This window comes from Apus apus, chromosome 6 (assembly GCF_020740795.1).
Source record: "Apus apus isolate bApuApu2 chromosome 6, bApuApu2.pri.cur, whole genome shotgun sequence".
Classification (NCBI taxonomy): Eukaryota; Metazoa; Chordata; class Aves; order Apodiformes; family Apodidae; genus Apus; species Apus apus.
This window is the reverse complement of record NC_067287.1, coordinates 11309164-11334042: the sequence shown is the minus strand read 5'-3', so window position 1 is coordinate 11334042 and position 24879 is coordinate 11309164. Positions and strand designations below refer to the sequence as shown.

At 39.7% G+C, this 24879-nt stretch overlaps 1 protein-coding gene across 3 annotated transcripts; it reads right to left on the bottom strand.

The window, feature by feature from the left end:
* Nucleotides 1–786: 786 nt before the first annotated feature.
* Nucleotides 787–23236, bottom strand: HACD2 (3-hydroxyacyl-CoA dehydratase 2). Of its 3 annotated transcripts, none has more exons than XM_051623587.1 (7): nucleotides 23058–23236; nucleotides 17104–17221; nucleotides 16728–16746; nucleotides 12577–12665; nucleotides 7105–7226; nucleotides 6244–6422; nucleotides 787–3811 (listed from the first exon to the last, which is right to left on the bottom strand). In XM_051623587.1, the coding sequence occupies exons 1-7, from the start codon at nucleotides 23186–23188 to the stop codon at nucleotides 3729–3731; spliced, it is 741 nt and encodes a 246-aa protein (XP_051479547.1). In that variant the 5' UTR covers nucleotides 23189–23236; the 3' UTR covers nucleotides 787–3728. The 3 variants fall into 3 exon arrangements, with proteins under 3 accessions (XP_051479547.1, XP_051479546.1, XP_051479548.1); XM_051623586.1 differs by lacking the exon at nucleotides 23058–23236 and adding an exon at nucleotides 19044–19126; XM_051623588.1 differs by lacking the exons at nucleotides 16728–16746; nucleotides 17104–17221 and having other exon boundaries at nucleotides 23058–23148.
* Between the last annotated feature and the right edge of the window lie 1643 nt (nucleotides 23237–24879).

The window sequence follows — 24879 nt, the reverse complement described above, 5'->3', positions numbered from 1 at the left end:
CACATAACCAGCAACAGTTATTTTAAGGCACAAATGGAGCTCAGCAGCACTCCTCACAGTATAACATTTCAGAGAGAAGTGTTTAATTACACAGTATTGCTAAGTCACAGCTATCATGTGTAGGACACGTGCTGATGCTGGGCATGACAACATTATTTCATCCTGTCTGCAATCAAACAAGAAAAATCACTGTAGTTGTGCAATCTTATGACAAGCATATGCCTCAAATAACAGCACTCACTCTGCAACTACTACTCCGTTCCTATTAGAGGACTGTAGCTTGTTATTTGTGAGCATTAATGGCATCTAGACACAGTATTTAAGTATCTCTTGGGAAGTGTTAAAAATGCTAGGAACGTTGCTGTGGCAGCAGACATTCTATTTAGTAAATGAAATCTGAAGTATTCTGTTGCATTAGTTAAGCATTCCACTATATTCATAATACTCACAGTTTTCTTTTTGCAGAAAACCATCACCATCTACAGTACAGATAACAACAGGAGAACAGAGAGCTTGCATTCTATTAAGAATCCTTCAGGAAGCTGTAAGTTTGAATGTTAACATAGTCAGTTAACACTGTTACGAATAACTTTTAAAAGTGGAAAGCAGAGCATCCTTTACACTTTGAAGTTGCTCAATTCTATTGCTTGAGCTCACAAGTTAAGCACACCAAGAAATCTGGTAAATTGCAAGGTACATATTATATATAAATGGATAAAAATACAGCCCTAATTCACATTTACAAAGTATCTGCTTTTGTTCCTTAAACAGTAACAATACAACATATTTTGTTGAGAATTATTTTATTTGGATTATAGCAATTAGTATCACTGATCAGTAGGCCAAATCCAGGCAGAGAGCACAGAATCAATTTCACAAGACAAAAACACCTACTAGTATTTTAGCATACAAACCATTTCACTGCATTATCAAGTAGAAATATCTTCCAAACATGCATAAAAAGCCTATGCTTAATCTTTCAGAGCTCCAGGTAATACCAGATTCCTAAATATACAAAAAATACATTTAACTTATAATAATCTTAGTGAATCAGACTTATAAAATTACAATTTTATTCTTCACAACATAGAAAAAAATACAAAAATGACTGTATATAGTTTTCACCTAAGTTTCACTGACATAAATATACATCAAAATTTATGATTTGATGTATACTCATGAAACTTTGAAACTGAAAGATAGGTTTTAAGATGACATTGCAGATTGGTCCACACAAATGCCAACCTTCTACTGATAATTAAAAAATTCCACCTTTGATAGAAACATCACATTGTGGAAAAATTACAATTACCTGCACTGTAACCTGCATCTTACTGTAATTTACAATATGAACATTTCTACAATTCCAGTTGTAAACTATACACTGGTAAGAACATTGGTCTTTCAGAGGGTAGTAACTAATTTGGACAAGGCCAGCATGGTAGAACATAAAGTATTGTTGACTGAACCAATGCACACAACACAAAGACTACCAAAGCAGAAAACAGGTCTGCTGCAGAAGTCTAGTGATGCTGGTGGAAAACATGCAAGCCAAATAAATAGCCTGTGGGAAAACAACACTCTAGGTTTGCAACAAAGAGTACTAAGTAAAATTTCTATTATAAAGTTCACATAAACCACATTACAATTTCATTGACAGATGAGGGGAAATTTGTTAATTCTTTTCTGAGGAGGAAAAAACCTATATGCGTGACTGAATTCAGTATCAGGGAAAAACCCAAACAGCATTAGGGCACTGCACACTGTTCTTACTCTAGATCACTTTCCAGTGGTTTCCACAAAAGCTAAACTTGAAAAAGCACTGCAAACTGAAGTGCTGGGATTCTTGTACATACTAACTGCATGTTCACACTTCATAACATTTTGAAATCCACTCTGCTGACAAAATTTCTTAGAATCAAAGCAATTTCTTTTTCTTTTAAAAGTAACCCTGTTTTCTTTTAAAAGGCTGTAGTTTATTTGCATTTGTGTGGTAAATTAGTATGTCCAATTGAAGTAGATATTCCATAATAAAGCTTATTCAGTAAAGACATTAGTTGCACAAGCCTTCTCCCTACTGGCAGCTGTCTCAGCTGTTCTGTAAAGCCAGTGCTATCTAATACAGATCTGTACTGTATCCTCATCAACAGAGCTATGAGCTTACTACAGATAAGATTATTACACAGATGTATTTTTTTCTGCAAATTGGACCAACAAATTTGAAACCAAATCTTTTATTTGGGCACAGAAATCAAATCAAGAAAAGTTCAGGAGCTGAGCATCAACAATAACCATTAATGTCAGTACATCAGGGAATCAGATCTTTTAGATTACATTCTTCAGAAATACTGACACTAACTACATTTCCTTTTGCCTTTGTTGGGTATCTGTTCACTTCCCTGCTCTCTTTGTCCCTTCCATTCTTCTGCCAATCCCAATCAACAGCTGGCTCATAACTTGGGCACTGCTCACACAGCATTAGTGCATTCCACCTCCCCACAAGTTTTCTCAGTTCTTTCATCTTCTCTATTACCTTCCCAAGGGAAGGCTTAGCCTGAGAATCCAGTGAAACCACCTAGGAAAACTGAACTTTCTACAGTCTCCTGTTCTTTCAGAAGAGCAGAAGAGAGAAGGCTTGTCCCATCTGTAAAAGCAGCATGTAACTCATGAGATAATCTGCTTTAAAAATAGGAGCTTATGACTTTGCAACATTGCAGAAGCTGAGTGCCTGGAACTGCCTGCTTGGATGTGCCAAAGTGATATGTACTAGTTACTTCAGAAAAGTCAGGGTGAGGAACAAGCCTCTCAAATTATTCCACAATAGTCAAAACAGTCCTCAACACTGAAAGATAAGCACCACTGAAACAGTGGACAGTGATTAGAGATGATAAAGTAAAAAAGGGAAACTGCACCTGTTCCTGGGAGACCTGCCTCATTACATCATTTAGAATTATTACTGATTACCACTAGAAATACTAGGGTTAGTATTACTTCTTCTTAAAAATATTTAATAAAGTATCCAGGGATGCAGTACTTAGAGGAGTTTTAATGTTTGAGATAAGCATTATAGCCTCTGAATTAACATTAGCACTTGAGTAATCAGCTTAAACAAGATCTTTAGAGAACCCACTGGTCAGACACCCTACTGTTTAAATTCCTAAAGAACCACATTCCCCTCATTTCCCATAATTGGTTTCCTATTACTGTTCCCATCACCTTTTAAATACACCACCTACCTTCCTAAATTCAAATACTTTGCCTGGATTACATTGTCCACTGGAGTCTCTGACAAAACCCTAAAGTATTCCAGAGCATATTGTTTGCTTTCATAGCAATACATAGTTTCTGGCATGCAGTCAAGCACTTAAAAAACAAAATGTATCAGTAATATAATCCCAATTCAAGCATTTAGTGGGTACAACTTTATCACTCATACTGCAACCTTCAGGCATTTAGTAATAAATGAAAACCATTTAGCACATCATTTAAGGAAAAGGCTAACTGCCAAGCCATATAAAGTCTAAGTTTTCCAAAGCACTGCAAGCTGAAAATTATTTCAGTGTTTTACATTATGGAATTTCAGTGACATCAGTTTTATTGGTTATTCTTGCTAAATTATTGGTCTTTTACCTCTGACTTATTTTATCCTGGTATGTTCTTTATAAATGTGCTGGGTATTGAAAATCTGCAGCATTTTGATGTTTGAAAAGTTCTGAAAAAAGCTGAAATTACTCTGACTTCTTGTGTTCTTCAGTGTGGGAGAGCACCTTTCGCCTCTGACGCAGCATATGAAAATACAGCTGAGGGAAGACTGAAGAGAAAACAGATGAAAGTAAATAAAGTACAAACTGAGGCTTCCATGTAAGTATAAGATGCACAGTCACATGCTCAAGGTCACCAGTTCACTATTAAAACAAAACATGCTTATCTGCTTCCCAGTCAAGTCATCTATTGCTTTGTATTCTTTAAAAAGCATAACTGATTCTGTCCTTAGGCCTTGGGTACTATTTATTTTTTTGCTAGAGCATCCAGAATTTTAATTAAATGCAAAATGCTATATTTAACTCTGCATGTACAAGCAGAATGACAAAAATTTCCTGAATTGCACACACCCAATAGAAAGAAAATACATTGTAAGGATGAAAAATCCCTTCAGAAATAATGAAGTTTCCAGACACAGGAAGTTCCACCTCAACATGAGGAAAAACTTCTTTACTGTGAGTGTGACAGAGCACTGGAACAGGCTGCCCAAAGAAGTTATGGAGTCTCCTTCTCTGGAGACTTTCAAGACCCATCTGGATGCATTTCTGAGTGACCTGCCCTAGATTGTGTGGTGGTCCTGCTCTGGCAGGTTGGATGTGATGATCCCTTCCAACCCTTAACATTCTGTGATATCTCTAGTGTCGTTGTTTTGGGATCCCCATACAAACCGGTGCCTCTTTCATCTCCTCTCTCTTTATCCTCCATGAAAAACTTTTTCTGCTCCTGTTTCTAAGACTACATTACACAGTATTTTTTGCAGAAAAAACAGGGGATGCAGGACGTTCATAAATAAACAGCAAAAGCTAAAATTGCCACAAGACATTGAACCTCTGTGAACCATATGAAAATTAAACAAGGTCAGCATCAGCCAAAATCATATAACTTACAAATGCAAAGTGTCCATCATAAACATAGGCCAAAGTCTATTTAATGTGTGTACTATTTTTTTTTCAGGCCAACATTTTTTCCTTCTGCTTCCTTTACCCTATGTTCACTTCCTGATTGTTTCCCCTCCATCCCAATGCACTCCACTAGTCCTGAGGACTGAGTACATCTGTCCAGAGACATAACAGAATAGGGACGAGGTTTGTCCATTAGAAGTCTAAGTATCTGGGATCTATTTTATGCAAAGAATTTAATGACATCTTTTCTAGAAAGATGTCAGTTTTAACTGACAAGTACTATATTAAAGATTTAAAGTGAGGTAAATGGTAAGGCACAACTATCAAGACTGTAAAAACTCCATTTCTAACAACAGTTTTCAAAGCTTCCTTTCCTTGAGATGCTAACATTTCCAAAATTTCCAAGATTTTCAGAGGGTTCAGAAGGTTTAACTCCTGCATAGGCATCTTTCAGGTATGAACAACTGAGCTATGGTACAATCAATGACTGCAATGAATGTTGCTTTTCTTCTACCTCAAGAATACCTTCATCTAAAAAGGCATTTAAGACTGAGTCCAAGCAGTTGGTTCTCAGAGTTAATGTACCAATCCACAAAAATAATTAAAAAAATAATAAATTTTAAAAACACATAGAAAATACTTCACTGAAGAAAGAGCAATTTTAATGGAGAAAAGGGCTAAAAATGTTACTTGACCCCTGTTAACTGTGATCTAACAACTGCACAAGAAGTAATTAATACTTGTGCTTATTTTGACTGAACCAAAAGATATAATTCTGGCTTCTTGGAGTTAGTAATATCTCCATTTATGGAGGGGAAGAACCAGGAGAAAAAAAATGCAAGAAAAGTTATGGTTTTTTTAAGAACAATTGAAAAAACTTATTAACCTTGATATCAGAATTACAAGATGGTTCCCTGAGTGCAAGTGCTTGTCATCAAGACATCCACACTACTCAAATTTAAAACTTGGAATATGGTTTAATAGTCTGAGAAAAAAATAGGTTAATATAACGACAGCTGGAGAGATAGGAAAGAGCAGCAACATCATCACTACATTATTCTGCATGTTAGACTTTATTTGCACATTTACATTTGCTAAAGGCCTCTGTGTTCCTATTCCCCATTTCAAAGCAGCAAAGGCAAATCTTCATTCTGTCTCTAGAAACATCAACCAGAGATAATGCCAACTCAATTTAATTCAACAGAAATTGTTCCCTACCCACTAATACAAAAGCAATGTTCTTACTTCTGATAAATAACTCAATTTTAAAAAGCTGGTTTAACTTTGTTCCCCTAGAAGTCTGTAAGTGGGGGAAAAAGATGAAGATATCAGCATTTGCTAAGAAGTACCACAGTTCTTTAATATTCCAAGTGTAAGAGAAAAAATGTGTGTTACTGTTTTGCTGGTGTTGGTAGAAAGCAATACCTGCAGTTTTAGCTCTTTTTTATTTAGATAATTTTCAAAATTAACTTTGTGAAATTAGTCAGGTTTATGTTATACTAATCCCACAATTATTATTTTTTTCTATTACAGCTTTTATTCTTAAAAAAACCCAAGCAACTAAAAAACTCATACTTACTTGGAATGTAAGAGATCATAACCAGGATCAGGAACGTATAGTAGTCGAAAGAAAAATTGTACTTGTTAGGTAAACTAATGGAATACAAGCCAGACTGCCTGACAAAGGGTAATGCAGCATATATTGTCAGTAATTCACCTGAGACTCCCATTGGATACAATACTATAAACAAAGTGTACCTAGGAAAAAAAAACATGAACAGAAAAGATTAAAAATTATGACAAACTCTGACCAAACATCTATTAACATTCAAATTTTAAATTCTCAACTTAACATTTACTTCCTTTAGCTCTTAAATGATTTGAGCATGGCAAGATGTGAACATTATTGTAAAATAAGTATTCAAATCAGCAGTTTGAATTATTATTGGTATTATAAACTATTAAAGATTACCTCTGAGAATCTGAAAACTGTTCTCAAAACTATTCTCTCCCACCCCATACTTTGTTACTTTGATTCCTGAACTCTTTGGTAGAGGTTATTACAATAGTTAAAATGGGATCAAACACAGTTGATATTAATCAATGAGCTTACACATTTTTCAAGTACAGCACTTGGATTCAAGGGTTACTGTTAAATGTCAGTTTACTTACTGTTACCCCTTGCTGTTAAATGTCAGTTTCTGATAAACACAAATACTTCCTAAATGCCACTGAGTTCTGGCAAGCTACTCTTTCAGCTTACAGTGCAACAATGTAACTTTTTAACCTAGAAATCTGCTAGAAAGAAGCTAGGAAATCACATTCACAACAGGGGGACTACCTTAAGGTAGAATTTTTCTTGTTCTGCCACTATTTTACAACATCAATATTCCTGTTGAATTAGTGCTTTAGGGCTACGATTTCCATGAAGCCACCTTACCTGGCCCATTTTATGAGATAAGGGAGATGGTTTAACAAGCTAAACGTATAAAAAGAATAACGAATTATCTCAGTGATTGTCCAGGCCACCACAAACAACAGGACACTGTCTTCAGTTTGTACCTGTAAGAGAAAAAAAAACCCCTCTGTATTAATTCAAGCATTACTAACTACTTTCCAGAACCAAGAAAGCTTCAAAGAAATCAATCCCCACAGGTTGCTTTACCACATCATTTTAGAGAACAGACTTCAAGAAGGAGCTTAAAAGCAACATTAGTAACAGTAAAAACCCTTATCATGCTTCGTATTTTTTTAGTTGCTTAAGAACAGCTCTGCTTGCTCGTCAGATAACTTAAGATCTCTCATTCTATGCAAGGTAAATTAGTACAAGAAATCCCTGAAATGCTGAGAACAACTCATAACTCTCCCCATTGCTATACAGTGCCAGCTTCTATTTTGGTCCTATGAGTGCTTCCTAGTGCAGCAAGCAGAAAGGATACTAAGATATTAGCCAAACTCTCAATATCTGTTTCAGACTGGATGTTCTGATCCTAGTCCATGCTACTTCTGAATTGAAGCACTGTTTTCCCCTCTCTACAGATGAGAAACCGGGTCCTGATTTTGAGCAGCAGCAAAAGAGCTATCACCAGGACACAGGCTGGAAGGAGAGAAGAAACAAGTTCAGATTGTCTCATCTCAGGTAAGCTTGACCTGCTTTACCTTTCCTTGCTCCTTTTTCTGCTTAGTGTATCCAGCAAGTTTCTCTAATGTTATACTCAAGGCATTACTATGTTTCACTGCTTTACACCTTTCAGACAAGCTTTTACTCCCTTCATATTTTGAAAGTCAATCTTCAGAGGCATGAATTTTTATAAAAATTACTAGATTTATTAGATTTGGGAGCATAATTATGAGGTTTAAGCTTCATATGGATGAAGCACACGGGGTCACATATCCACAATACAAACTCCTGAGAGACCAAAAAATTTTTATGCAGTCTTCCCCTTCAACAGAATTCTCAGCTGTATGAATACCTTGAGCACAAATTCAGTGGACTGTGGGAACAAAAACAGCTCAATCACAGGGGTCTGTATTTTCCTTTTTCCTCCAATGCTTAAGAAAAGGATAAAGGAAGTCAGTAGGCATGGGTGATACACACTACTCATCTGGGACAAAGTACAAATGAAAAAAGGAACAAGAAAAATAGATGGGCAGGAGGAGACTGATCATATATTTGCATGTATAAATGCTCATAAGGCTTATCCATGAAAAACTTTGTTACAGACTACAAAACCTAAAAAGATTTACACAGGACTCTTGGGGTATCATGGAACGTAGAGCTGCTGTTAATCTACAGTCTGCTGCGTATAGCATTTCAAGTCATTTTCACTGCATTTTGCAGCAAATGCACCTTGCCCTTTTTTCCTACATGGAACTCCAATAATCTGCTTATATATTAATCTCCTTTACATCATCATAAAATAAAAAAATCCAAAACTTATTTGAAGATTTTCAGAGAAGAGACCAAGTCTATTTTTACATTGCTACAGCAGTTTGGGTTCTGCTTTATAAGCAAGACTGAGTTCTCAACCTAGAAAAGTTAACAGTATGATGCTGTTCCCAAGGAGCAAGATGCTTAACAAGCACTCCAGAGCTGCATCTTCTGGTCAAATGAGGAGTAGCAGCTTAGTGAGTTCAACTAAACCTGTGTGTCACAGACTTCAAGCTGTACTTCATAACCTCACTTCTTTCTGTAACTGGATTCAGCAAAACCAACAAACAAAAATGTGTGGCTTGAAGTAGCACTTAATGTGTGAGGAAGGACAAGAAACGGTGAAGCTAACAGTGTATGACACAGGTAGTAGAAAAATCTGGCAGTTACAATCCAGTTCTATCACAGGACTCCTGGGGATAGCACAAGCAATAAAAAGTAGCAACTTAACAAACCACTAAGTCAAATGATACCCTCAGAATTCAATTTTGCTTCCTCTATTTTTCGTGCCAGTCTTTGAAGGAGGCGCTAGACAAAGTTAAAACACATTTTACACTTTATTTACAACTTTCATGTCCAACTGCCTTAATAAGGGTCAGCCGTATCACAGGCATAATTTTTTGCCCTGTGTTTCCAACCCACTTATAATTAAGGAAGATCCTGAGTATAATTTAGGTTATAGAATAATAGAATGTTTTATCTTCAATACTATGAATAGCAGACAATGATAATATAACAGAATCCATAGCAAAAGATGAGAACAGGGAACTGACAAAAAGAAAACCAGGAAGTTTTTACTGGTCTCCTTATGCACAAAAAGGGAAATTCTGTAGATTTCTCCAAATTAAAGAGTAACAATTTATGAAAATATTTGCAGAAAAATTCAGCTAAAAATATAATTAGCCAATCCAGTGCAGAAACCAGCAGCGTTATGCAACCCTGATCATGAAACAGCTCATCTCCCTCCAGAGCACTGGTTCCCTGGTACATCAATTAAAAAAAAAAAAAGAAAAAAGAAAAAAAACACCCTTCACAGCAGGCACAAAGGGTCTGAAAGACATGTGTTACAGAGTATTACTCAAATTTTACATAGATGTAAAGCAGTGATGAATCAGGCTTTTCAACTGTGCTCACCCAGTCATTCAGAGTTCTGAATTTTCCACCATGAACTTAGTTTACTATAACTTAAATATCCTTAAATATCATAAGATGCTCTTCCCTTTTTAAGTATGCTTTGCTACTGATTGAAGACGTCAATTCACAACTGCAGATACTGGAGTCTTAATTACCAGCTCAATATGCTGTACATGTCTTCATACCAACCCTTTTGACTCTCTGTTCCAGAAAGGTTCCTCTAAATATATTCTGCACTTATCTGCAATTTATTGTAACTGCACCCAACTGGATAAGCATTAAATCCCTGCTGACAGCATTTTTTAATCACCCATCAGAACTGGGTGTGGAATTATCTGTCAGAACAAAATTCTATGAAGACCTGCCATGATGTCACCAGACAACCTCATTGTTCACACAAATTCAAAATGACAACTTTGAACTGAAGGGCACTTTCTGTCCTGCTATATCTACTTTCTTCTAGCCCTTCATGCCAGTCTGCTCATTGTCATCCCTCATTTGTAGGAAAACCAGTAAGATTCACCAAACCAATTCCTTTCCCATGTAATGACAAAACAATTACAAGTCCTGTAAGTCCAAGCCAGGCCCTACTCACAGCTACTCATAGGGAATCTCATTGCTACTCAAAGAAGTGTCCAATGCTTTAACATTTGCCATGCTTTAACATTTATTATAAATACTTCTATATTGAATTTAACAACACGAGCACTAAATTCAACAAAAAAGCACAAACATGTTAGTGGCAAGAAGCATGCTTCAAATCACATCACATATCTAAAAGTGTGTTCTGACAGAAAGGAGGGATGCAATACAGATGCTTCTCCTTTTAATCATATTATATATGAAAACAGTCTGGAAAAGCAAGATACTGAACAAGTCTCACTGAAAAAGTTAAAAGAGGAAAACTGCATTTTATTTTACAAGAACCTGATCATGCAACTGCATAGCTTACAAGTTCCATAAAGCTGTGTGAGAATTTAATCCTGGACTTCACCATGGAGCTCACTTGTGCAGACAGCCCTTTAGAGAAAGTAGAACACTGGTGACACTTCCAGTACATCTCCCCAGATAAGAATGCATGCTCTCTGGTTGGGGGGAAGGGGAGTGGTCAGATTACCACCTCCTAATTTGATGTATTTGCTGTAATTCACAGATGAAAAACTCATCACAGGATTCCTCCTTACCATTCTTATGCCCACTTTCCAAGACAAAAAAAAAAAAAAAGTAACACATAATACAGTCTCCCACAAGACTTTAACCAAAAGACCACAAAAACATGAGGAAAAAACTGTGTGTAGTATTGTTGAGAGAATCCTTGTTAGGAACTGAATGCTAGGCTGAACTTGCTGCTCACATCTCCCATTTTACTGGTGTTCTCTAGTGAGAACGTGGGCATAAGTTTTGAAGAACCTAACCCACAATCCTATTACAGACTTCCCTTTGATGCCTAACAGACAACACAAGGAATAATTCTAGTCCATGCAATCCAACCTTTAACATTTGTGTTACTTCAAAACCAGGAGGCGACTCATAAAAACAGATCATTGCTGTTCTCTATGAAGCAACAGGTACCCCCAACATCATACAAGTAACAAAACTACAGGCACATTGATTTAGAAATATTTTATGCGTGTATCTAAAAAGTAATGTCTTGGGATTACAGCTTTTCTTGATTCAAAATGTAGTATTTGTCTCCAGTGAATTAACAGAGACTGGAGCACAATTATTTGCAGTAAAAGTGAAAGCCATACAGAAGACAAGTATTTACAAGACTTTGAGTTTATTGAGAAAAATCCCATTCCTCTGCTTTAAATAGCAGGAAACTAAGGCTCCACATGAACAAGCATCATAATATCAAAAAGGGTTATTAATTAGGGGGGACCACAGTGACTTAATTTACTCTACATGTGGATGGATGCTCTGATAACACGAGTAAGGAGAAGAAAGCAGTTTCCCTGAAGACTTGGTCATGAGACAAGCTCCTTAAGACATTCTCCATACCAAGTCACAGAAGATCTTGCACACACAATGACACTAGATGACCATCATTTACTTCAGGCAGCCATGCTGACACTGACATCAAGACTAATTTCCTTCTTTAATGAGAAGAAAACCAGTAAGATTGGTTGGCTAAAGTAACAGCACAGATGCACCATGTCTGAGTTACTATGTAGTATTCAGATGACATGGAAGAGTTAGTCAGCACTACTGGTATCAATTAAAGCATGTTTAGCTTTTATAATAACTGTCAATAATTTTCAAATAAAATTGCTCCCAAAAGGCTCTGCAGAGATTTGTATGAAGTACAGCAGTATTTGGTGTGGTAAGTGATAAGAAAAAACATGCAGATCCCCAAACCCACCTATGCTTGAATGTAACAAAACTGAACGAAGGACAGAGAGAAGATTACCCTAGAAAGCAATCATGGAGAACATCCAGGCATTGCTGTGCATAAACAGTTGAACTGGAGCTTCCACAGGCCATGGTAAAGAAAGCAAATTGTATATGAAAGAGGGAGTAGTGAGGATATTTTGCTACTAATTATGGCACCAGGGAGTCCCAAATTCAGAATATTACACACTGGAACTCTTAACTTTCAGTGAAGGACTGCAAAAATCTATGCCTGAGCTAGATGTCTTATAGTGAGAGAATCAGAACTCAGTCTATTTGAGTGTCAAGAAAAGATGTCAGATTTATTTTTATTTCTTTTGATCCACAGAAATTCACATGAATAATTTCACATTCAGATACAAACAGAAGTAATTTTAAGGAAAATAAGACAGAGATCAGCACTTGCTTTTCACCATGGGTCATTAATTTTTCTATCTATTTTGTAGCTTAACTTACCTCTTTTACACTATGTGTTACTGCCCACGTCAGGAAAACCCTTGACATCACTTGGAATGCAGTCAGAACAACAGAAGAGGGAACAATGCCTGGAAGATATGTTGCAATTAGTTAACTATCTCTGACTATTGGGGTGGGAGGTGGGGAAGCAAAACACAGCTAAAGCAAAGTCCAGCTTTTTTGAAATTTTTGGAGGGAAAGCATTTAATATTTTATTTTAATTTGAGAGTATGAAGTCTGTCCTGTGGTGTGTTTATACAGCCTAAAAGCAATCAGTCACTGTAATCACAGCACATTCCTTAATACACAAAACAGCTCAGTAAGATGAGATAACTTCAATCAAACACCTTTTGGGATACAGTCTTTCAAATAAACCCTGATTGGTTAAAATATCCAAGATACTCTTCATTACTGTGATTTCAAAATTAAAACCAATTAAGATATTTTGCACAGTATATCCCCCAAACCAGCAAGTAAGAAGTGAAGCTACTTTGAAGAAACACTGATCTAGCCCATATTCTGATAGATACAAACACTGTAATTCCTTCCTGGGAATACAACTTTTAATACAAAACAAAACTCAAGGAATAGCTGATGCACTGGTAGGTACAGAACATTTCTAAGATTTTCTCAAGAAAGCAGATTTCACTGGTTGTTCTAAGCAAGGTCTGGCAGAGCAGGAATAGTTTCAGACTGCAAGATCACACAAAATTGCTGAACTTCACAGCATAAAGTTTTCTTCCAATGGCATGATGAAGACAAATGGAAAAGCAGTTGCAACTCCTAATATATAGTAAAAAGTGCTTCTAAAACTAATGCAAATCACAGGGCAGAATTTGTTGCTCAGACAACACAAAAGGGGGTGCTATAAAATCCCACAATCTGTAGTCATTAAAGGCTCACTCCTACGATATAAATGACCTTTTCTTTTATACAATTTAGAACATCCCTCCCTAAGCAAGATAAACTAATGTTACTGCAAAGGAATTTATAAATAAGCCAAAAAGACCATGTAGAAGATTATCTTCCAAGTAAGACAAATAAGGCTTTTCATTACAGCCAAGACAACGTCAATCTATGCCAAAAACAGGAGAACAAAATAAACGACTCACCAGCTACAAACTATGTAAACTTTACTTTCCTCTAACTATTTCCCCATTGCATCAAAAAAGGTACCTGATCATTTTAAACTTGGTATTTTTAAAAATGTCTTTCACCCCTTACCCAACACTGCACATGCTAGAGTGGTGCCTGACAGAGGGCTCAGGTCTAGAGACAACCAGCAAGTAAGCCATGCCCAAACCTCTTCCAGATCTTGGACTAATCCTCCCACCTACACAGGGAACCCTTCCAGCTCCCCACACGTGCTTTCCCTCTCCCAGGGAGTTCCTGTCTGAGGACAGGCTGCATGTATAGCTTACAGGTCAACTCCTTGTATCTCTCCTAACTTGTCAGTCTAAAGCAAAGTCAACCAGTGCCAACTGTGGCTTACCAGAGGGTGGTAGGAAAGATGGAACTTTAGTGATTCCCTAGGCTGGAACCATACTCACCAAACCCTTCCTGGCATTCTCCATTCCCTTCTCAAACTTCCTGTACTACTATTGCTTCTTCATTTGGGTGGCTCCTATCACCTCTTTTCATACCAAGTTCCTCCAGGCAGAAGCTCTTCCATGATATTCATAAATACTTGGATTCTGTCTGCTACACAATTCAAGGAATTGAATGTTCACTTTCCGTTTGCCTGTCCTTCATTCTCTTCTCCTCGCCTCAGGGCTACATGTTACCTCCTCTATTTATGAAGTTCACCTTCTTAATTTTTTAAAATATTTGCCACATGTCAAAGTTCTGTTCAGAACCATGCCTCATACAGACATGCCCCTATCAATCTTTCAGTTTTTAAGAACTTGCATCACAGATGCTAATATTTCAGATTCTACTGAAAAGATACGGAGAGAAATTTATGCTGATACACAAAACCCATCTGTCACTGATAAACTCCTCTACTGACAGAGAATTACAGCTCCAGTTACAGCAATTAGTTTTGCAGGGACAAAGGAACCTGCAAGTTTCCCATTTCTCCTTGCATAGAAACTCCTACCAGAGTCTGTAGGACTACAGCAGACAGCAGCAGTGCATCCAGCTGTGCAAAAAAAATCTTGTTTTATTTAGCTGACAAATTCTTCCATTAACAGGGAAAAAAAATCCAGGGGCAGTTATACTAAAATATTTGAGGTTTTGGTAAAAAACTTTAAGGAAGGCAAAAATATAGAGTTACAACGGTATAAAATGTTGCAGCATTCTGCTGATGGCTCCCTTCAGTAATATTAAGTTGTGTGACTGAGGATAACACAGACTAAATGGATCCACATCTCAAATCAACTGAGCCAGGATTATTAGCTTTGCACACAGACAGGCTGGCACAGTCATCTTGTTTGCTGTTCTGCACCAGTTTGAAAGGTGAAATACAGGACTCAATCCTGCTATTCTGTGATTTCTGTGGACAAGAGAATCCAATTAATTTTTTACAATCTTTGTCATCTTTAGTACTAATAAACACGGGCATGTGCACACAAGTTTATCTTAAGAAAACAGCAGATCATTATAGACTTACGATGGTAAAACAGCTCTTTTATTTGAAAGGTTTATTTTTCTCTCCAGTGCTCTGAGACCTAAATTATCCTTCTAGCCACTTGTTAAATAAGACTTCAAAAATTTCACATCTGGGATTAATTTTTGACAAAAGTTTAAAATGTAAGTATGTTTTGTTCTGGTAAAAAAACCCACAATATTTGAGATTTACTAAAATAAAGTAGCATTGGAAGGACTATCTTGGCAGAATAGGCAACTATATGATACATATAGTTTACTCAGAGAAGCCTGTACATTAATTTGAGTATATGAACATTCATTTCTGGGGATGATCTGTGCACCAGCTACAAACTGTAGGTAACACTTCCAAAGTAAGAACTCTTCAGGAAGGTCAGAACTACTCCATCAAGTACAGGATTAGACTGCCCTCTGCTGACACACTTAGGTACACATTTTCAAGTTTTGCAACTACCACATTTGGTTATTAAAAAAAATAGATCTTTTGCCCAGGAATATGAAACTATTTGTACCAGTGATACACCTGCAGTATGCAGATAGATTGTACATACGTGAACAACAGCAGGTTTGCAAGTTTAGGAACTTTAATGCCATCTTAGTCTTTAGATAGCAGCTAGCAAACGTTCAAATGGGAGCTCAACCCCTATATTTAAAATTACAAGGTCACCTACCTGAATATAAGACTGTCTCTTTGTGAAGACTGGATTGTTTACAAAAACCAGAGTTAAGCAAAGCTCTGCAGACAAGCACTGCTCCCTTTTACAGCACATTGGCTTGCATGCAGCAGAGTGCCACACATCATCTGTTCTATGAACAAAGCACCTGTAACACTGAGGTCAAACCATTCCCTGCTCACACGACTAACAAACCAGACAAGATGCAGTCCTGCCACTCACACCAGAGACTCTTCACGTTAACTGAACCATGACACTGTCATTGATCCCAGGCCACTTACACACAGTTGAGTTCCTGCTACCAAGCTAACAAACCTGCCTCACAGCACAAGCAAACATTACCAACCCAAGTAATTCTGACCCTCCCAAACAGTTCCATTATAGCCAAGCTGAATCTGGGATAAGGAGTTGTTACCCCTTCCTGTTTTACAATGCATATCTATGCTCTACAGATGGAGGCAAAGTTCTACTGCTTGAAATGTTGTTTTGGTTTTTTTAAAATCTAAATTACTTCCAGCTAGAATTCATTATTTTTTTTTTAGGAAGGACAGCTTGTACAGAAGATTATTGGATGTAGAGCTGGAGAGTAATGATCTAATATAAAACATTTATAAACTGCTCTAAGATTTGTATCATTGGAAATATCTAGACAAAAGTAAAATGTCAAGTTATTGTTACACAATTTTCCTTTTTGTGATTTTAACTTGTCAGATTATTGAGTAAAAATTGGAATGTACTTCAAGCAAAAATCAGTGTGTTATGCAAGAATTAAATCTGGCACTTCACAGACCGTAACCTTTTTAATGCCAATATATTGCTAAAACTGCAGTTTCCTACAAAAATAATAAAACTGGAAATTTGAAGGCTTACCAAATGCACAGTGCAGAATCTAGAACAAAAAAAGAAAAAAAAAGCAAATCACTAACATTTCAAATCAGGAAATTCAGAAATACATTTAGTTCCATTACAAGAGCTTAACGTTCAATACTCCTATTTCAAAGATGAAGCTTAATATTCAGCTGTGTTGCCCAAGCTAGACAGCAGGCAGTGGGCACTCTTGCCACTTGCTAAAATGAAAAATCCAACATTTGTGAGGCATGTTTCTTATGCTTGCCTTCAAATCACTCTATAAATGCTAATGAAAAACATGTACCTAGAAAGCACTTTCTAACGAAGTTGCCTTTTTTCTCCTAAAGAAAACACTCATGCCAATACTAGTAACTCTAGGGAAGAAGACTACACCTACCTCAAGCAAAGCTCCAGTTTGGAAGAATTTCAAGGGCTTTTCTATAGAATAGTAAAGGCTGTGGTAGCTACCTTTAGCAAGGTATGCTCGAACTAGACCAACTGCAATAACAAGCCATCTGAAAGAGAGAAAAAAGTCCACGATAAGGAGACATTAAGCAGAGCATAAATACAGATAAACCATGAATCCTTCTTTCGGTATCTGAGAAAGCAACAGGTATAGAACTGTCCAGAAGATACTTTTTGCCTACTCTCTGCAACAAGAGTCAGTATTTCTCACACCCTCGCAAGTTCTTCAGTGAAGTGTGGGACAAGCCACAAAACTAAGGTGGCTACACTCTGGTCAAACACTTTTTCATTTGAAATTAGCATCTACAGTTCACTTTAGTTTCCAATTATTTGTAGCAAACATGGGGAGAAAGGGTCAGTCAATGAGAAGTGGGAATCCAGACTTTTTTTGCTGAAGGGCTCATCCTGCCTGTCTTGCTACTCTTAATACCACCCGTCCGAGCTGCCCTTAATGCCACCCTGCTTTACTTCCACCTCGCTCCAAACCCAGAGCTGCTGTTACAAAGCTTGTGCTAACAGTCACCAAGTGCCACTGCTAACAAGAGTGAGCCTCAGTGGAAGTGTGTGTAGACATGCAGAAAATAGTTATATATAACTATGTATTAGCTTTCTACCCTTTGGAAAAAAACCTGCAGCTGTGGTTTTGCAATAGAGAAGATGAAGAAATTGTCTTAATTTACAGCATAACAGATGCCTACAAGTATTGCATTAGCTGAGGTCTTATGAAGTACATACAAATGTTGTCCCAAATGTAAGATTTGTTTGAAATACACTGTGAAGTTCAGATATTTCATTAATAAGTAACTCTGGCATCCAAGTTTGTGTTTGTAGCAACATTTGTTACTCAACTGAGAAAAAGGTATTTCAGGTCTGCCTGGATTTCTCAGATGATAAGCACCAAAGAAAAGTGGCAGGAGTAGGGAAGAGAAATGGACAATGGGAAAGAAGCCCTCTTTTGTCAGTAATAACAAGTTATTTCAGATAAAGCTGTCTTGTGAAACCAAAAGACAAACATGTGCCAAGTAACTGCTGTATACAAAAAAAAAATCAAATTAATTTGGTATTTGGACTCCAGCATAGAATAAACCAGTAAGCACTATTGTATCACTCACTCTCACTTGCAACACTGACTGCTTCTCTTTCAGAACAGCAAAGCAGAGCAGGCTGACACTGTCCTGTATCTGTCAAGTTTCTGTATTTTTCCAAATTTTTCATGTTTGTTGAGAAACCTGGCTGAACTGAGCAACTTCTCAGGTTGCACAAGACACCAGTTCTTGGCTGTGCTGGCAAACTGTCCTCACCTGCAGACTGTTCCACCTTAACCGAGTGACCGATGAAATGCGTGGCTCCCAGAGAAGCTCCAGCCCCTCGCTCATCTCCACCCTCCCTGCTGCACCACTGACTCCAGAAAAAATGTACTTTCCATTCCCAAAGGCCACATCTCTCTTTCAAAAATAGAATTACTGTCCTTCAAAAATCATTTAATAGAGATCAAAGCATTTATCCACACAAAATTAAAAGCTGTGCCTACTTCATGTTGAAGCTTTGAGTACCTCTGTCCTGCTTCTCTGACCCTTAAACGGTTCTTCAGCCTCCATGACTAAATAGGACTAGATGAAAGTGGGAAGATCAACTGAAAAATAAATTTGTTGAGAAGTTTTAAAGGGCAGCAAATGGCACCACCGTCACATGGAAGCTAAGCTGTAAGTTAGTTTTCCCAGCTTGCTCTGACCTAGACACTGAAGTCTACCTAACTTACCAGCTGCAGTTACACTCCCTTAAATTACCACAGCCTTGCATGTAAAGCTTTAAGCTAAACTCTCCCACTCTTTGATTAATCCAAACTAAGGAAAATAAACACTGCATACTCACAATTTAATTACTGTTTTACTTTCAGTTGCCCAGACTTGATAAGCAAGTTTCATGCTCAGATCCTCAGTTTCATTCCCTTTATTGCTCTTACAAATTATTAAAAGGTGTTTCCTTATGCAAAGTTTACTGAGGTTCTGCATGGTTTATGCAAGACAATCATGCAAAGCTACAAAGTGAATGAACCTGAAAAGGGAGAAAGTGCACTTTGCCTCTCAACAACCAGTCACTGAAGAGACGGATAATAAAACTTGCAACTCAGAACACCCTTTGCTCAACACTGATAACATGAACACCTGCAAATTCAAAAGCTATTACATTAAGAACTATCTTGTTGAGTGAAATCCTTTTGAAATTCGTTGTTCATACCACCATCAGCTACTTCTACCCACAAGTACTAGTCAGTTACGGCACCTGACTAAAATAAGAAACATAATCACATTTTAAAGCAGCTTATCAAACATTTACACTCAAGTCTAGCAGCATGCCCTCCTTCCATCCCCCCACCCCCCATTATTCACTGATTTCAGTCAACCATGGTTTTTAAGAAATCATTTCTATTCTGCAACTATGCCTCCAGAATGAGCTTCCTATGCCAGGTCAGGCATCACTACATGACTTCACGATGGGAAAGTAAGTTTGAAGAATGCAACAGAATGAAGATGCTACAGCTTTGAATCATGGTCATAAAAAAGTGAATAAGTACAGCTGAGAATCAAGTGTAGGACTGGTTATTCCCTGTTGTGTCATGTTGCTCCCTTTTTTGAAAGAAAACACCCAAACATTAATCAAATGGTAAGTGTATGCAACTTTATTTAGGAACCCAGAGAGATATTTTTTTCCTACTGTTTTGCTCCTGCAAAAGCCATTGTACTACTATAAAACCATATACTGCATGCACTACAGTATAAAATTAGAAACAAGTTCTATTATTTTTAGAATCAATGTTTTCTTTAGCTATGTCAACATAAATGCAAAGTAAATACAATTATGCTGAGATTTTTCAATTGTTATTGGATCAATTTTAAACACAGCTATTAGCTAAGGCAACTATGATTTTAAAACATTTACTCTGCTAACTGGCTTTTGCATGACAAAGCTCTGTGTGCTTCAGTTTAAAAGCCACCTTTTTGTAAAAGAAAATCCCAAAACACACTTAAAAAAAAAAATCCCACGTGCTTTTACAGCATCACTTCATCATCTGGGCACCTTCACATCTTTGGCATTTTCCTCTCTCAATTCTTCTTCCAAGGCAATGCTGAGAAATTAGGTCTGAGCACTTGACAGACACAGCGGTAACCAATTACTGCCAACAGCTTGGATCTATCTTTTCATATGAACAACTGAGCTTCTGCCAACCAGCTCCTGAAAAACTAATTACAAAGTCTTTTAAAAAGAATTAAACAACTAATAGAGGTTGGCTTTGGTCTTGGTTTGTTTTTTGTTTTTTTGTTGTTTTTTTTTCCTAAGCTCAACATAGTATATTGTGCAATTTCAGCAGTGTTCAGGGGAAGCACAAAATCCTCACCCATTGGAAGACAAGTTAACAGAGCCCTAAGTGACCTACCCCAAAAAATGGCATTGGCAGTGACGAGATCTGAACCCTGATCACAGGATTCCTACAGCAGCTCCTCAAATTGCAGAAATCATCTAATTATAAACATGCCCAGAAAAAAAGCAGCCCATGTCAAAGCACTATAAGCCACATCCCACCCAAGACTGGAATTCTCTAGATTTGGTATAAATCAGGAAAGGAGGTAACATCGTGGTCAATGATTTACCTGACAATGGAAAGCTAAATACAGATGTATGCCATTTATTTCTGAGTTTCTAACACTTGGATTTGTTTTTTCTTCTGAGGAAATAGAAATTTCATCTGCTCAGGAACTTGCCTGCCATAATAAAAAGTTCAGGACATTTAAAGCAACTTTCCATTTATACTGCAATTTCTCTCTCAGGTTTTTGAGATATTGTATAAATGTGAATTAAATATGAGCAGCTCAATGAACAGGCAAATGCTTATACTTTGAAGAAGAGCTCATAGAGGTTAACTTCTTAACATTGTCCAGGGACATCACAACTAAACTAAACAGACGTCCTGACAACTTGTACTGTGTTGTACTGCTCATGAAATTAGTATTTCTGAAACAAGAGCTTCTTTTTTATCAAACTGGTGGGTAATTATCATTCCCCTCCAAGCGAAATACCCTGCAAATCTCACCATGGAGCTGTAAATCTGCTTAGCAGTTCCACTTCTCAGTAACACACCTGTTAGGTAATGATGTAACGAGCACCTTACAAGAACCGAGCTCTCCCCTCAGCTACCTTTGTTCCACGTAACTATCTTATAAGCTGCAACAGCACCAGCTGCCACCAGCTAAGACAAGAATCACCATGTCCAATTGCCTTATTGCAATAAATCATACCTATATTAATTCTATACTCATCTTCCCCCAAAATAGTGGAACTGGTCTGTTTGCCTAACTCCTCACCTTCCAGGATCCAACGGATAAGTAGGATAACAGGCTCATTCAGGATCCATTGTAAAGGCTCTTTTCTCCTCCCTCCCAAATATCCTCAGTCTTGCAAAATATTTTTATCTTGATTCCAATAAGACACTATAGCCTCTTAAAAAAAAAAAAAAAAAAAGGAAAAAAAAGTCTCCTTTATGTGAATTTGAGAAGCCCTGGTTGTTTCTATTTTTACGCCCAAGAACACGCCAACCAGCCCATCTCTGTTTTGCTACGCAGGACAAGAGCAGAGCATCAAGCAGGGTTAGGAGCTCAAGTGGCACGAGCAGCAGCTTTCGGCTTCACCCCAAGTACACAGCAGCTGAAGGGTTTATGGGGAAATCTCACGGGGCTCTACAGGTAACAGCTTTGCCTTCTGAACCACTGCTACAGATAAATTCCCCATGTTTAGGTTCACTTCTACTGAAAAGTGCTGGAGTCAACACCACAGCGGAGGTGAGCACAGGGACCTAACGCAAGCACCTGGATCAGAAACGACAGAGCAAATTCAGGTGTCCGTTATAAAAGACAGCAGTTTCCAGAGAACACGTACTTGTGCTGCTCTGCTCGGTCAGTTCTGGAAGGGGTGTGTGGAGGAGGACTGGCCACAGAGGGGCCCGGCCGGCGCCGGGCGGGCTCACAGCCAGGAGCTGCGGCCGTCCCGGGGCAGCACCGGGGACACGCTGGGGGAACCAACCTTCATCACGGTCATGCTCAGAGCGTGCGGAGATGGATGGAGGGAACCGAGAAAGCATCAAAGCAGCTTTATAGACACGCACAAGAACCTCCCCCCCCCGCAGCTCCAGCCTGAGAAGCCACAAGAGAGAGTTTTGGTTGTAGCTTTTCAGCGTCATCCAGAGCGGGAGGCGTGACCCCTGACAGCACGAGGGGCAGCGGGGCGGGCGACAGGGCTCACCGACCCCGGGCAGGCAGGGCTCCCGGTCCGGGCGCTCCTGGGGAGGACGGGGACAGAGGAGAGGAAGGGCACAGCGACCCAGCACACCTCCCGAGCCCGGCCAGCCCCGCTCCCCGCGGCGCACGGCAAGTCCTCCCGGCCCTGCGAGGGACCCGCGGGCACGGCGGGCACGGACACGCGTGCGGGGACACACACACGGACACGCGTGTGGACACACACACGGACGGACACGGCCGCAGCCGGCAGGAGCGGGCCCCCTCGGCGGCTCCCTCCGCAGCCCCGGGACGCCGGCTCCCACGGGACGGCTCCGCCGAGCCCGGCGGCACCGGGGGGAGCCCGACCCACCGCCGCAGGCGCCCGGCCGCCCACCCGCCCCGCGCCTCCAGGCGGTCAGCCGGCACGGGGAAAGTTTCCCCGGTGCGGGGGAAGGCGGCGGCCGGCGGAACAGCGGCAGCCCCTGCCCCGGGGACGGAGAGGGGCGTCAAGGGGCCGGGGGCACCGCAGCGAGCCCGGGCGCAGACGGACGACGCGCCCCTGACACGGAGACACCCCCCACACACACACACCCCCGGGCCCAGCCCGCCCCCTTACCCCGCCGTCATCACCACGTTGTAGATAACGAGGTAGGCCGTGGCTAGGGCGCCCGGGCCCTTCCTCCGCCGCGGCTGGTGGCTGCCGTAGCCGTTGTCCGCCCGGCTGCCGCCGCTGCCAGACGCCGCCATCTTGCGGCGCTCCCGCCGGCTCCGCCCGCTGCCGGCGCGCGGCGGGGCCGTGGGGCGGGGCCCGCGCTCCTCCCCCGGCGCCGCCATCTTGAAGGCGGGCAGGGCCCCCCGGGCCGCGGCCCTCCCGCCGCTCGGCCCGGCCCCGGGACGGGGTCACTGCTCCCGCGGGCCCGCGTCCGCTGCTGCCCCGTCACGGGAGGCCGGGGCGTCAGCCGAGAGCGGTGGCCGATCCCTAGGGAATTTCAGTTAATGGCAGCGCTGCCCCCTGCCCGGGGCTCGGCCGGGCCTGGCACTTCCCGGTCAGTGGGTAAAAATGAGCTTTTCCATCAGTTCTTACAACAGGTTAAAAATGCCCCTCTGCAGACTCGCTCCAGGAAGAACTAGGTCTGGCATTTCCTTAGAGAGATTAGTAGCCTTAGTCGTTACGGTTATTTTAGGAATACTTACTAGGTTTTCAGCACTCCTGTAGGTTAATGAGCTGCTGAGGCTGAGCACGGCTGGAGCTGTAACTCGTTTTCTGCGTCGTTTCGTACAATAGTGAGAACCTGGACACGAAGCACCTTCTTCAGAGAACTAGAGCTACCTTTCCAAAGAGTTAATGAAAGGATGAAAATAAATTACCTTTTTTTTTTCTTTTCCCCCCTTTGGAAGCTGTAAATACTGAGTGGAATGGCTTCTCAGCTTCCAGAAGCAAATGCCAGTTTTCATGCTGGTTATGGTGCAGTTCGTTTACAAGCAGTGCAGGATAACAACATCACCCTCCCTCCCCATCCCAGCAAGTTCTGCTGTCACGAAAGTATTTATGTCACCTACTAAATTCATGGCATTATGTACTCGTCTCTTGAAGGCAATAAGGCTCGCAATTCAAGACAGTTGATGAGACTTTCAAGCAGCAATGTTTTAGTGCAACGTTCCAATAAAAATTCAAAGATATTTTAGAAAAACATATCTTGCATTATTCATATTATTCAACCTAAAAAAAAAGTCTACATTTTCTAATTCTGACACATGCAACAGAGGAGGGAGCTATGAAGTCCTGACCTATCTTCCCAGCGCTACGGTGAGAAGCAGCAGTAGAAAAGTCCTCGCATGCCTCACGTGAAGTTAGAAAAGGTCTCTTCATGCACCAGAAATATGCACAGGTCTGAATTTTATACAAAAGAAATACAAGAAGAATGAAGTGATCCATCTGGAGCAGTACTGATGTCCCCCATAACCTCTGCTATGGGGGATTGTTTCAACCTCAACACACCGCAAGAGTGGCTCTCTGCAAACGTACAAGCGAGACCAGGTATACAAGAAGCGGTAGTACCCTTTGTTAGATAAATTCAGATGGCTGGCAAAATGAGAGAGGATTTCAAGTACATAAAGTATCCTTCTTCAGAGGAAATAAAATTCTATTTTTCTAACAAAACAAAACCAACGAAATTAAAGGTCAGATAGAGGTTGGAGGAGATTGCTCAGAGTTGAATTGGATACACGCGACATCATCTTTGAAGTAGACGTCGTTTCCTGCAGACTAGACGGGATGTTAATAGAAGGCAACAGGGAGCTGGTAAGCTAGTTATATCCTTGGGGAAAAGAAAAACAGGCAGTTTATAGCCTGTGGGACGTTGAAGGACTAGTAAAGGAGGAGAAGGAAGGGTAAACACTGATACCCAGTCTGTGCGTGTTGATAGGCAGCACATGTC

Coding starts and splice junctions, on each gene's coding strand:
- HACD2 (XM_051623587.1), bottom strand. CDS start 23,188: ATGGCGGCGTCTGGCAGCGGCGGCAGCCGGGCGGACAACGGCTACGGC. Junction 17,222..23,057: donor AACGTGGTGATGACGGCGGG/GTAAGGGGGCGG, acceptor TCTCTCTTTCAG/ATGGCTTGTTATTGCAGTTG. Junction 7,227..12,576: donor TAACACATAGTGTAAAAGAG/GTAAGTTAAGCT, acceptor TTTCTCTTACAG/GTACAAACTGAAGACAGTGT.